The sequence below is a fragment of the Anguilla anguilla genome, chromosome 11 (assembly GCF_013347855.1).
Source record: "Anguilla anguilla isolate fAngAng1 chromosome 11, fAngAng1.pri, whole genome shotgun sequence".
Classification (NCBI taxonomy): domain Eukaryota; kingdom Metazoa; phylum Chordata; class Actinopteri; order Anguilliformes; family Anguillidae; genus Anguilla; species Anguilla anguilla.
The window spans coordinates 14,693,801-14,707,521 of record NC_049211.1 but is presented as its reverse complement, the minus strand read 5'-3'; the positions used below and the strand labels follow the sequence as shown (position 1 = coordinate 14,707,521).

Here is a 13,721-nt window from a genome sequence, read left to right as displayed (position 1 = left end):
GGGGGGTGGGTGTGTACTTTGTGAATAAGGGACCAGTTGTGTGTGAACACGGTATATGTGTCCATGGTTCTTGGACTTAAGGTCGCAGTTGTTTGAGTAACAGGCTCATGTTAAAATTCTCCTCACTAATTTGGACAAATTTGGGACCAAATTGAAGCAAACCAGCATGTTCATCACTGTCCCCTCTTCCTCCCTGAGGATACCCTGAAAAAATGGCTTTATTTTTAAACTACAACATTCATAATGTAAGTGTAGCTGTAAGTGGAATGGGATGGAACAGTGCCATAGTACGTGTAAGTAAGTACAGGTTAGCGATACTGTAGTGTAATTAGAGGCATTTTCAAACCCAGCTCTGTCTGTGCTTTTTATCACTTGAAAACGTATCTAACCCACAGCCATTTAATTTCATTTTCAGGCAGTAGTGTTTCCTGCCGTTAGGAATGTAGACTGCTATTTTCAGTGTGATTGGGGCTGGGTATTTTTTTCAGCCCTGGGTGTAACATTTTAATAGAGGGGGGAAAAACGACAAAGAAGTATGAAACCGTGGGTTTGTCTTTTAATCATTTAACATGACACATTACAAGTCAAAAGTACATTGTACTGTACAATAAGTAAATAGGTTTGTTGTAATGTCTTTTCTTTGGATCAACCAATATACACATCTGTCATTTTACATTGCAGCAACTGATTGCATGTGAAATGTGTCACAAGAAAGGCAGACAATTTGTCACTGAAGCATTTTTTTTTGTACAATTCTCCCTGTAGTCAAACTCCATGCTATATAAAATAGTGTAGGATGAATGCAAATATTCCTTTTATGTTTCTTTCACCTTTTTTGCAGGTGCCGGTAACAAGAGAATACTAAAAATAAAATGACTATGTCTAAACAAGATACATAAAGAGCTTGGAATGCAAGACTTACATTAAGCTAAAATATATGAAACTACATGTGGATTTTGTCTATACTAGACAGTACCCAGTTTCTCATCATAAAGCAAAGAAATGTATTTCATCAGATTTATATCTTCCTGGATGCATGTTTTTATTCCCTTAACTTTGTGTCTTGTACCTACTAGTACAGAAAAATGTACTAGTGTAGTACAATTTGAGGATAAGTGCAGCACTAGTAGGTACAAAGGAGGTAAAAATCAGGCAGAACCATGACAACAAGGTGTAGCTACAGTTAGTTACAGCTCAGTCAAACCACAGATGGCCAAGAGCAGGAATGAGCTTGATAAACAGAACATCACAATTTCACTGCGACACTGCTGGAAGGCGACGTCCACAGGTCTCTCTGTGTATTTAAACCATGTCTGGACTTCACCTCCCATCAGCACCACTGAAAAATGAGATGCTCTGCCTGTTTGTGGGCCCCGATCCCTCGGAGTTGCACATTTTGAGGACATGCCCCACCCATCCCCATGAAGGAGAGCAAAATGTGAGATTCAATGCCATCCACGTTAAATCACACTCAGGCCCAAATTATTCAAACTGTCCCACTCAGTCTTATTCTGAAGCGCATCTGCACTTGCAGGCTGAAGCTGGAGGATGTCACAGCTGCTGTTTAAGAAGTTATTTCACTTAAATAACAGTTTAACTCTTTGACCAGATGTTGGAGACATGACCAAGAGAGGTCCTTGGTCGTTTAGTTCCATTGACTGGTCAGGGCATATCTCAGTGTGCAAAGTTAGCTCAGCACAGAAGACCCTAACTGTATTCAGCATTATGTGCCACTCAGCCCTTACCTGACACATCAAGACAAATTAAAAGTGCTTTCAAAATAAAAACCATATATATATATATATATATATATATATATATATATATATATATATGCAGTCAGTGTTATATTTCAGCTCAACCTGTAACCAAAATAGGGTTTTTTTTTTAAAGATTAAAATTCAAATAAAGTTGGATTTGACCACAATCAAGTTTTTTTTTCTTTTTTCTATTTTTACAGAAACGGTTCTGGAATTTTGGCCTTCTGTTCCCAATGCTTTAGACTGCATGAGTTCTAAAGACATGACTTATATTTGATTTGAGGTGGGGAGTAGTTTCGGCAACACACCCTAGAGTTTGAGGAGCTGTAACAACGCTGTTGTAGTTCTTTTTTTTCTGCTTTTCTTAAAATTCACTGAATGGTAAATTGAGAAAAGCAGCCTTCTTCTCCAGGAAGGGGCATGGAAGATATTAGTGAGTCTATCAAAAATACTGTTATTCTTAAAAAAAAAAAAAAGAAACATACATACACAAAGATTAATAAAATCTACACATCAGACTAATGGCACTTACATGTACATTATCAAGTACAAAATTAAAAACATACAAACAAAACAAGGCTGAATTTAAAAAGGAAAAATACTCTTTTTAAAGGTTTGAAAGTGCTAGAATTCAGATAAGCTCACAGAAACCTGGAGAGAAAAAACTGAAGAGATGACAAGAGCTTTCTTCTTTTTTCTTAAAAAATGAATATGCTCAAGATAACTTCACATAAAATTTCCAGGTTCAAATCAATGTAATAATTTTAATTAAAATGGTATGACCTTCACATAATTAATTTTAATAAAATTGGTATGTTAACACACTATCAGGGCTTCCTTGTCTCTTGATGGAAAAAGCGAAAACTGTAAATGTTACTTGTGTTGGTACTTACGATTCTAATATAATCTGGTTTCGGGAATTATTTGAAGATTAAATTAAGGGAAATTGTTTTGTCAGATGTGCATACATGCATATGCCCTGTGAAGAGCAATAGCATCATTACATTAAATTTCAGCATTTAACAGATACAAAACTCATTGGCAGTAAAGATTTGGGTCAGCTGGTGCTGGATCAGTTATTAAAGGAGACTAAATGACCCTAAACAGCAGATGAAAGAAGATTTATAAATGTAACCCTCTGTCAAAATCATTTCCCAGGTTTTAATTTACAAATAAACCATTTGTAATTATTTTAAACTGACTGATTCAAGCACAAACTGTAACATACTATGAAGAGAATAGGGAAGACAATGATTTGTACCACTGGAGAATACCCTTGGTGACCTCAAATTTCACATGTACAGTATCAATATCAAATGTTTATCATAATATTTGAATAAGCAATTGTGCAAATTGTAGTTCCTTCTCCCCAGGTTTTTGGTAAGAAAAAATAAAATGAGGTGATGCGTTGTGTTGTTTCGAGGTCCTGTTTCAATAACAGAAAAAAATATTTCATATGACAACAAAAATAATAAGCAATATCCCAACTGGGTGTCCCATACTTTGAATGTCAAAGACCACACTGATGGCATTTTGTTCTTGATATTGTAATCATTTGCTATGCCTATACCCTTTTTATTCTGTTTTCAATCTAAGAAGCAGCCATACACATTACAGAGAAGAGGAAATGAAGGTGTAAAAGAGTATTGCTGTGCACAGTCTGCTTTAGACCTAGCAGTTTGAAATAGTTTATAGTGGTCTACAGTTACTAAGAACCATAGCTTGAAGCAGCAGCTGAACTGTTAATGTATTGTGAATTATTTCTCTTCTTTCATAGATTACATGCATTTCACGGCACAAAGGGGGAAGTGGTTCGGCAAATTGTCTACTGTTTTTAGCTTCAGCATTTTGAAGGTGATGATGCACTGATGTGTTGCTCACACACATAATGTAGTCAAACAGACTCATGTTGTGGAAATAGCTTTTTGCACTTTCCCTCTCCTTCCTTTTTTACATTTTCTAAAGACAATATTTTGAAAGCAATAAACCAACATTGACAATTCAAACTGTCAACCAGGAAAAGCCTTTGAATGGTAAAGCCAAGGTTTGTATTGTAGTGTCAAAAAGTTATTGCCCTAACTGAAGCAAGTTACTGTGGCCAGAAGAGCAGTTTGGAACTGGCGATGGTGGAAGACATTTTGTGGTTCAGGATAACTGAACACTTTGTGTTTGTGGGGCATTTGAGGTCTGTACACAAGTACTGTGCCTAGCTAGGAAAGCACAGCTGTCCACATACTCTTAGCAACGGTTTTGTTTGGTTTGAAAAGACACCATGCACTACAGTTTATAACTCAAAACAAAATATGAAAACTGAAATGTTCCTTTGCGTTAAATGTTCTTCACACAACATGAGTCAGCAATGACATGCTATGGTTTGTTTTTTCTTCTCTTTTTTAAGGAACCCTGTTAAAACTCACTTCTCATGGTGCTTCAGTTCTGACTGCAAAGCAGTGGAGGATATTAACAGGGTTCAACTGACCCTCATCAAAACGGTCAAAATCCTTCCATTTGGATTTTCATCTCCATAGTGAAGTTGGTTTTTGCTAAAAAAAAAAAAAAGAACAAAGAAAGAGGGAATAATTACTTTAAATTTGTTTCACATGAGAACTTGTCCAGTCGAGGTGAAATTATATCCAAAGCTAACAGGGCTAAACATATATTCTGACAATGCTGAGGTCGCCATGTTGTGAGAAAGTAGAGAATTCATAATCAGCTTTTTGTACATATGGGTGTTTCCATTATGCCCTCTTTTAGAGGCAGAGTAAAATGTAAAACACTAAGCCCTTCCTAATTTGGTATGTTGCCATATTTTACTTCTGTCTATCCACAGTTGAGGTTCTTGATTTTTTTCTCACATACATGAAAGGGAAACAAACATAAAATAATGCTAATAGAGAAAGCTAATACTTCATCCATGTTTTGATCAATTAAATGCAAGATACACACAAATGTAAACCTGCCAGACAATAAAAAAACCATCAGCAATTTGTTTTTAATAATCTATCTACCTACTTTACACTTTACTGAAATAAAAGCAATTATAATATATATTTTTGATGTTGTATTTTGTACACTGCAAAAATATTCTTATACAAGTTTTAATTGTCATTGTTATTTTTGTTTACTATTCACATATGTCAGGGTTATTATTACCATGAATTTCTAGGAAAAAATAAACTGCCTAAGATATATATATTTGATTCTTCTCAAGATTTTTAACACAAAGCGGGTTGGAGCAGAAGCTGTCTCTCTGTCTTGTGAAGGCCCATCAAAAATTAGTGCCAGAAGGAAGATGGTGTAGAAGATAAAAACCAAATCACTTTATGGGATCATTAGGGCTATAGGCCTGTTTCGGTTTCCTGGACTAGTTTCCATATTAAAAGGCTGCTGGCCATATTACAAGGTTGGTGGCTTATTTGGTTTGGTCATGTTTGTTGCTGGATTGTTTTGGCTGGAGAACCACAGGGGAAGGGCTAGCCACATTTCCACAAGTTTTTGGAGTCGCTCAGCCAGCTCCAACAGGTGAAGTGCCATCTGCTGTAAAAGTGCTTCACTTAACAAAGCCTCATTCTGTCTCCCACTAAAAGTAATTTTCCCTGGACTGTCGTATCACACAGGATGACAGCAGAGAAACTGACATTTGTATAGCTTTTCTTTAAAATAATCTACCATCTCTCCTTCGTTCTCTGCAACTTGCACTTCTGCAAATGTGTTTTTCAATGCTGAATCACTTCGCTGACCAAACTGTGTTCAGTGTTGCAATGTTTTGCAATGATATAGCTTCATAAAAATGGCAAAAAAACGTTCTCTCTGTGTCAGCCAAACACCAGATTAGAGAACAGAGACTTGGACACTTCACACTACTACTGTGGCATCTTTATGTATATGTCGGATTTAAAAGGACTCTTTTGCTCCTTTGTGAATCTTTCAGATCTCATCAGAGTAATACTTGCTATTATATGAACATTCCTCAAATTTGTCTTACAACAACAGATACGCGTTTGCTTTTTTAAAAATAGTTTCTATAATTTGGTTTAAACAAAAACATTGTTAGATTCTAATAATAAAGAGAAGCACTGCTCTTTTTATGCATGGTTGAGTCTTATCCATCTGTGAGATACTCTGAGGTGACTCTTCCCTTTCAAGTGTGACCTTTGGGCTTGATGTGATTACTTCATTCCTCCACTAATTTTTCACTCCTGTCTGTGAAGACAGTTTACGTTCAAGAATAATTACTTCAAGACCTTACTGGCAAGGGAGAAAGGAGAGACAATGTAGCTGGTTACATCTCACATTTGGAAAAGCAAAATTATCATAATCCACTTCAAGCTAGTCTTTCTGAATAATAACACAGATTATCTTCTCTAAATTAATCTTTGTAATTTTTTATCAATATTATTACTTTATATAGACTGCAGTACCATGCCTTCTGGCTCATTGATGCTGCCTCTAACTACAGAAAGGGGTAGGGCTGGGGAAAGGGGGGTTAACAAAAAAACAACAGCTAAAGTATTGAATGCAAGCCTAAATAAAAGCTTCTTAGTCTCTTTTTTTTTAATAAAGGGTTTTAGCTTCCTCCGGGCTCAATCAAAAGCTTTTGTGCGCTTTAATTAAGGCTTCTAAGTGTTCAAGTGTTTTGACCCCTGACCCTTGACCCCTGGACCCTGGGTGGCAGGGCAGAGTGGGGAGCGGCCCTCACTGAAACGCCTGGTGGAAGCGAGGCAAGGTGGTCGTGCTGAGACTGGTGCTGAACACTGGAGGGAGCGAGTGCAGGGGCCCCAGGCTGAGGCCCCCACTGGAGCCCTGAGGCTCCTGAGGTTGCGGTTGCAAAGAGGTAAGAGGCACTGCGTGGGGCTCGGCTGCGTGGGAGGAAGATGAGGATGAGGAGGAGGAGTAACCCATCACCAGGCCACTGGCACTCATGGGGGGGTTGTAGGGGGGCAGGTTGAGAGGCAGGAAACCCAGCAGGTGGGAAAAGTCCATGTTAGCAGCACACAGAGACTCGGCAATGACGGCCGGGCTCTTGGACAAGAGGTGCTCCCCACAAAGATCATCCTGCAGGGCCTGAGTGTGCTCCAGCCCCTCCTTAGGCGGGGAGTTGCCATGGGGCTCCACTGGGGGTGGCACTGGCAGGCCACTTTGCAGATCCATCAGGAAGCTCTCCATCTCCACCTTCAGGGGCTTCTCCAGTAGATATGAGGTAGATCCAAGCTGGTACTTGGGTGGTGGCTGGGGGTGCTGCTGCTGTTGAGGCTGCTGGAGGGGAGGGGGGGAGTGGTGGTGGTGATGGTGAGGGTGGGGATGGTGGAGAGGGGAGGGGGATTCCATGTGGCAGCCCATTCCCATGGCAGCAGACAGCGACCCAGACACCAGAGAGTGGTGGGACACCCCTGAGTTGGACATAGCCTGCAGGTGGGGGTTGTACATGCCCATGGGGAAAGCACCGGGGAAGGGCTTGCCCATCAGGGAGTCCTTGGAGGGGCCCATGCACATCATGGGGCTGAGCTCCTCTTTTACAGGGCAGGGCGGAGAGCCGGTACCCAGCAGGCCCAACATGTCCGGCGGCTCCGTCTTGATCTTCAGCAGCTCCTGCGAGTGGCTCTTCTTCACATGCCGGGTCAGGTGGTCCTTGCGGCCGAAGCGCTGGGCGCAGTACTGGCACAGGAAGTCCTTGCGGCCGGTGTGCACCACCATGTGGCGTCGCACGTCCTTGCGCGTGTAGAAGCGGCGGTCGCAGTGGTCGCAGGGGTGCTTTTTCTCCTTGGCCCCGCCCGAGGACTTTCCCGAGTGGCTCTTGAGGTGCTCCAGCAGCACGGGCGTGCTCTCGTAGCTCTGCAGACACACCTTGCAGGTGAGGTCGCCGCTGGTGGCCGCGTGCATGGCCATGTGGCGCTTGTAGCCCAGCTTGGTGTTGTAGTTCTTGCCGCACTCTTCGCACTTGAAGGCCTCTTTGTTGGGGTCGTGGGTCTGCAGGTGGTTTTTCAGGTGATCCTTGCGGTGGAACATCTTCTCACAGAATGAGCACTGGTGGGTCTTCTGTGGGGAGTGTGTGGCCATATGCCTGTGGAGACATGAGACTATGGTCAGCATATCACACGTTGTGTTTATATATGAAGTGTGAATGGAAAAGGTGTCGCTGGCTGAAGGTGCAATATTGGCCACTGATAGCACAATGAGTTGCCAGTTCGGGAGTAATACAGAACACTGAACACTTAAGCAGAGTCTACACATTTTAATTTTGTTCATGTAAAAACTATTACAAGTTTACAAAAAATCTTAAGGAAATTTTATATATGCACAATGAAAGTGGAGAGCAGCTTAGAGCAGCATGCCAGGTAGCGACTTGACTTTTTAGTAAGTTTGAATTCTTAAAAGAATTCTTCTTCTGATTTCCATTCAATGGGCAGCCAAAGCCAAAGACAAGTAACCAATCAACAACTTAATGTGACAGCATGAAAGGGCTGATCTCAGTGAGCTGTTTGCTTTAGAACTAAAGCAGAAGCCAACAGGAGAGTCATAGAAGAATGCAACGCAAAAGTGACAACAGTGCCACAAATGCATGCTATATCACTGCATGTTTTAAAAAAAAAAAAAATCATATACTACATATAATATGCATGCTTTTCACATTGTTAGACACAGAAGTGGAGAGAGGTTAGACAGGTCAAGGTGCAAAGTTGATTACTGTCTTCTGTGACCTCTTCCTTCCTTTGCTGTGATTTTTACCTGAAAAGCTTGTACTTGGAGACAAAGGCCTTAATGCAGTGCGGCTGGGAACAGCGGAAGGGCTTCTCTCCCGTATGGCAGTAGGCGTGGAGGCGGAGCTTGTCCTGCGAGCTGAAGAGAACCCCGCACACTGGACACACGATCCCGGTGGCTCTTCCCGCACTCTCCCTTTCCCTCTCTCTGTGTCTCTCCCTCTCCCACTCCCTCTCTCTGTCCCTCTCTGGCTCACTCTCTCTCCCTGATCGCGGCGTGCCTCCGAACAGCTTGGCGGCGGCTCGTCGTTCCTCTTCCTCCGGGCTCAGTGCGGTAATCTGGCGTGGGGCATCGGCGGCAGCAGCTGCCATGGCAGCCCTAGGGTGCCGGAGCCATGAAAAAATGGCTGTGCCTCCCCTGCCTTCCAGGCTCTGCTTGGGTGGTGGCTGGGTATAGTAGTGAGTGGGGTACGGGTCACAGCCAGGAGCTGGATAGGATTCAGCCAAGGCTTCTGTCTGTATCTGCACAATAAGCATGTAACGTCATGTAAATGTTTGCTGATTCAATCTACTTCCACATTCACAGTTTTAGTGCACACACAAACACAGTTAAAAGTTGTACGTTTTACGTAGTGCAAAGACCTTACCTTCTGTGTGTCTGCAGGTGTGAAATTTCTTGTGAGAACTGGTGTGTGGATTCCCCTTTCTCACCCGGTTCCAACAGCGGCAGTTGGGGGTGAATGAATGGTTTTGCTGTACATCTTCACTGTCCTGCGGGGAAACAACCATCCAAGTTTCAGACGGCCTTTTCCCATATATAGCACAAAACTGTTCACATTTTAAAACCCAGAGCCCTCCATGGATCAGTCCCTCACACTGGCGTTAGTGAAGGGTCTCAAAAAGGGCTTTGATCCCCTATAGCAATTTAAAGTTATTGAAATAATTAATGGTAAAATCATATAAAATTAATCAGAAGCTACATATAAGATTTTCCAGTAATGCTAGATAAGTCCCACAACTGTTTACTGCAATAGGAACAAGAATAATGACCAGATATCCTTCCAGAGTGCACTAAATCAAATGTTTGTTCAAGGTGAATCTCGTGTTTTTTGTGGGTTTTATGGGCAGGTACTATAGGGAAGTAGGTGTCTTGATGAACAGTCAAAGCTGTGTTGTGTACACTTGACTTACTTTCCATTGAGGTTTTCTTCTCAATTATAGCCTGTGCATGTGCACATTTCCCCAGAAAAAATGTCCACAAACTGCTTTTATTCAAGCAGAAAACAGGCCATGTACAACCAGTAGCTGCAGGCTGGTGCTTTTTGGAGGCCCATATTTCCACAAAGCAGTGTAAGAACACTTTTGAGAAAGTGGCTTCCAAATTCAAATAGTGAATAAGCACAAAAAATGTAAGCACTATTTACAGAACACCCTGCTATCAATTGGTTTGTTCACAGCCTTTTTTCGTCACAAGGGGGCACTGTCGGGTGATATGATATTTACAAGTCATCTTAATTCTTTTTTTTTTAACTTTTCATTGAACTGTACACTTACAGTATGTTTAACAGTTAGGTAAATCCAAATCCAAACCATTTCCTAACAGCTTTATGTTCACACTAATGTGGTGTCCAGTTTATTTAGTTCTGTCTTTTCAATTACTTTTTAATGTGTTGCACTCCGATTCGACAAGCCTCGCTTCCCTAGAATGCATGAAGTACAAAGTGGGCTTTGTGTGCATGTATGTACATGTATGCACATGTTATGAAATAGGATCAGGCTCCCATAATCCTAAAGAAAGCAGTGAAACACAAACAGTCCCTGGGGAAAAATGGTTTGAAACACAAGTGTACACATTGAGGAACTTGTTCCTGTCACATGAACTCCAGATATTTGAGCTTACTGTATATGTGCAAATATTTAATTACCTTTTTTCTGTTCTAAAATAGCACTCCACTACAACATTTGAAATGTATGTTATAGAAAACCGTAGTATTGTTGAAATGTAACACTGATTTCATTAGACTATGAATCAACAGTTTAGTGACATAATGGTTGCTAGATTTGTATACCACTACATCAGACTCCATGCTAGGCATTGTACAAAGCTGCTCTACTTTCAACTTTAACCCCAGTGACCACTGATACACCAGAATACAAATGAACATATACCCATGTCGGTATATGTATATGCCTTTTGGTATATGGTCTGGCTACATAAAACCAAAATATTAATTCAAAATCCTGACTCACTGTGGATACTTAAGATCCCATAGCACTTGATCCCAAGGGTGGTGCTGTTACACTATTGCCCTGGCCTAATCTTTTAATCTTTTAACATAGCTACTTAATCAGTCTTCAACATAATTAGCTAATTACAATACTTGCCATGCCATTGTAAGAGCTCTGGTGCAAAATGGTGTCACTGCATCATCCAGGTAATGCATGCAATGGGAAAGAAAGTGAGAAACTCTCTTTCAATGCAGCACTTTGGCTATTGTTGGCTAAAAAGCACTGTATCGATGCAAGTCCATATCCATGCAAATACATAAACAAGAGAGACACTGTCACAAAAGAACATCTGGCCGGATGGCAAAAAAACAGGTGGCCAGGTCCACGGCAGTGTTGGGCCATAACGTCGCTAAAGCAGTGAAGCTACTAGCTTAATTACTTTTCCCAGTAGCCTACTGGTAGTGTTGATATTTCCAAAACCAAATAGCTTTCTCAGTACTGAAGCTGTTTCAAGTTATATCATTACATTTTCCAAAGAATTTCCAAGACTCAAACCCAACACACACACACACACACACACACACACACATAAACAGTTTTTATGCATTCATAAAAGAATACACCATACATATATAGAAATATTTCACTGAACTACAATAATCTCTGAGTTGCATCCCTTAACATTTGGCTTAAAATAGTTTCAATGTAGCATACTACAACTTTCACCATGTAGCTTTCAGCTTTGCAAGTTACATTTTTCTGAGAAACAGTTTGGATACAGCTAAGGTACTTTCTGAGGAGTGTCTGGTAGCTTAGCTTGCTACATTTTCCAAGTAGCTTGCCCAACACTGGTCCACAGTCACAGACAGGAAGCTACTGTATATAATGACATTCCCTGAGTTGAAATCAGTGTGGCAGGGTTAGCACCTGAATGACCCGAAGTCAGATGAACACTCTCTGTACCCAATCCTACCCTACGCCTGCTGTACGATGTACAGTGATTATGAATGTGTGTACAGGTATAGTCTGTGTGCGTGTGTATGTGTGTGTGCATGTGCGTGTGTATGTGTGTGTGTGTGTGTGTGTGTGCGTGTGTGTGTCTAATAGGAGCTAACAGAGTGAATATGAATGTGTGTATGAGTATGAATGAGGGTACAGATTCACTCCGGCAGGCATGGGTGTGGGGCTAAGAGGAGCTGACAGCTGCTGCATGGTGACATGGCCGTCACACAGCAGGCCTGGTGAAGGGGGGTGACACTCTGCTCTTTGAGCGCCATTGGGGAACCCTGTTCCATTGTTGAGCTCCACCACGATGCACATTCCACGCCTCGGCAAGATCCCTATCTCGCCCCTCCACAGCACTGCAGAACCTCCTCATATCTCCTGCATGTACCTCACCAAACCAAACTCCCACCAACAGAATCGCAGTAGCCTTCCACCACAGCACTGCCTCCAACCTTTCTGCATTGTTTAAATATTAAACACTCTTTACAGTTGTTTAGTGTGATGCTTGGAGAAAGTCCCCCAAAAAGGATAAATTAGTAGTACATTAAATTTGTTACTACACACATTTCATCAGAGAGAAAACATCTGTTTTTCTGCTTGCAATCAAGCGTGTATGGAAAACTTCGAAAATATTGTTAACACAAGTGGCTTATATATTTTTGTAAATATATAACAGCACTTTTACTGTAATCATGTTTTCAACTGAAGGTTTTTATGAGATACCTTTTCTGTTATAGCACATAACACATGGGTTTGCTGGATGCTCTCTTAAGAAATTTCATTCAATCTGAAACATACTTTTATATATTACTGAGTGTTTTTACTCCCACTGGAAAGTAATTTTTATCTCACTTCCTGGAGTTTGGGGGTTCAGGCTTGATCAGTCCACCATATTTTACTGTAAAGCCCCTTTGTAACTGTCTCTCTAAAAACGCTATATGAACAAAACAAATGTAATGTTTAACCAATTCCATTGCGCTTTAACAATTGTATATTTCCATAAATTATTTCTTTTATTCAGTTATATCATTAAATACCACAGGCAGACTTAATGTTTATCAAATGGAAAGTAGCAGTATTATTTGAGCAAAAAATAATCCATGTCTTTCCAATTTTTTAGGTTTCCACATAGTTACACATAATTAAAGAAAATAAAAATCTTCAAAAGATCATCTTGATCATGTATGACACCTGTAGAACTCTCTCTGTCTGACCTGGACCTCTGGAAACAGAGAGAGCCATACAGGTGTCATAAATGTGCAGCAGACTCACAGAAGCACATGGAAAGGATGACCCCAGACACAGGACTGCTAGATCAGTTAATTTCCTGGGTAAAAATCTATTCAGAAAACTATCCAAAAGAAGAGTATCAAATACTGGGCTTATTTGATATTCACCACCTTTCCCTGACATGACAATAATTACTGAGAGTTCCTGATATTTTCATCCAGGGCAAATAAACAGCGTTATTTAGACAAATAACCGCCCTCACTGTACATTGTGAATGTCTCTTTTGACCTTTGACAAAATAAATGCAGATATGTAAGTAGGACCTATTTTTGTTCAACCGACTGAAAGGCATCTAAATCGCAGAGGAATGTTTCCAACACCTTGTTAAATCAATGTGACAAAGAATTTAGGCTGTTCTGGAGGCAAAGGGGGTCCAACCCAAAACTTGATAGGTGTACATGATACAGTGGCCACTGAGTGTATTTCATCCGTTCCCATGGACAAGCTGTGAGAAGCTTAGTAGCTCTATATTATGTGTGGTGCACTGGAAGGCTGAATCATTCTACTGAACTGCCATGGCCTTTAAATAGAATATGTGTTCACCATACTTGGCTTAGGTGACAACAGCCCTGAGAGAAAGCATGAGAGAGAGAGAGGGAGGGAGGGAGGGGGGAGAGAGAGAGAGAGAGAGAGAGAGAGACAAAAACAGACAGTGGGAGAGGAAGGAAGAACAGAAGCAAAAAAAAAAGAGGATGGCAATGGGGGGAGGGGGGGTTCAAAGCTTGCCTTTAGTGATAGT

The 13,721-nt window shown here is 41.0% G+C and overlaps 1 protein-coding gene across 2 annotated transcripts in view; it reads right to left on the bottom strand.

Annotated features, from left to right (window-relative positions):
- Window positions 1-534: 534 nt before the first annotated feature.
- Window positions 535-13,721, bottom strand: part of plagl2 (pleiomorphic adenoma gene-like 2) — a 34,935-nt gene continuing 21,748 nt past the window's right edge. For both annotated transcript variants that reach the window (XM_035382158.1, XM_035382159.1), the window contains exons 2-4: window positions 9,106-9,229; window positions 8,487-8,980; window positions 535-7,821 (exon numbers count right to left, since the gene is read on the bottom strand). In XM_035382158.1, the coding sequence (XP_035238049.1) occupies window positions 6,456-7,821; window positions 8,487-8,830 (1,710 nt within the window). In that variant the 5' untranslated portion in view covers window positions 8,831-8,980; window positions 9,106-9,229 and the 3' untranslated portion in view covers window positions 535-6,455. The remainder of the gene's footprint in view (window positions 7,822-8,486; window positions 8,981-9,105; window positions 9,230-13,721) is intronic.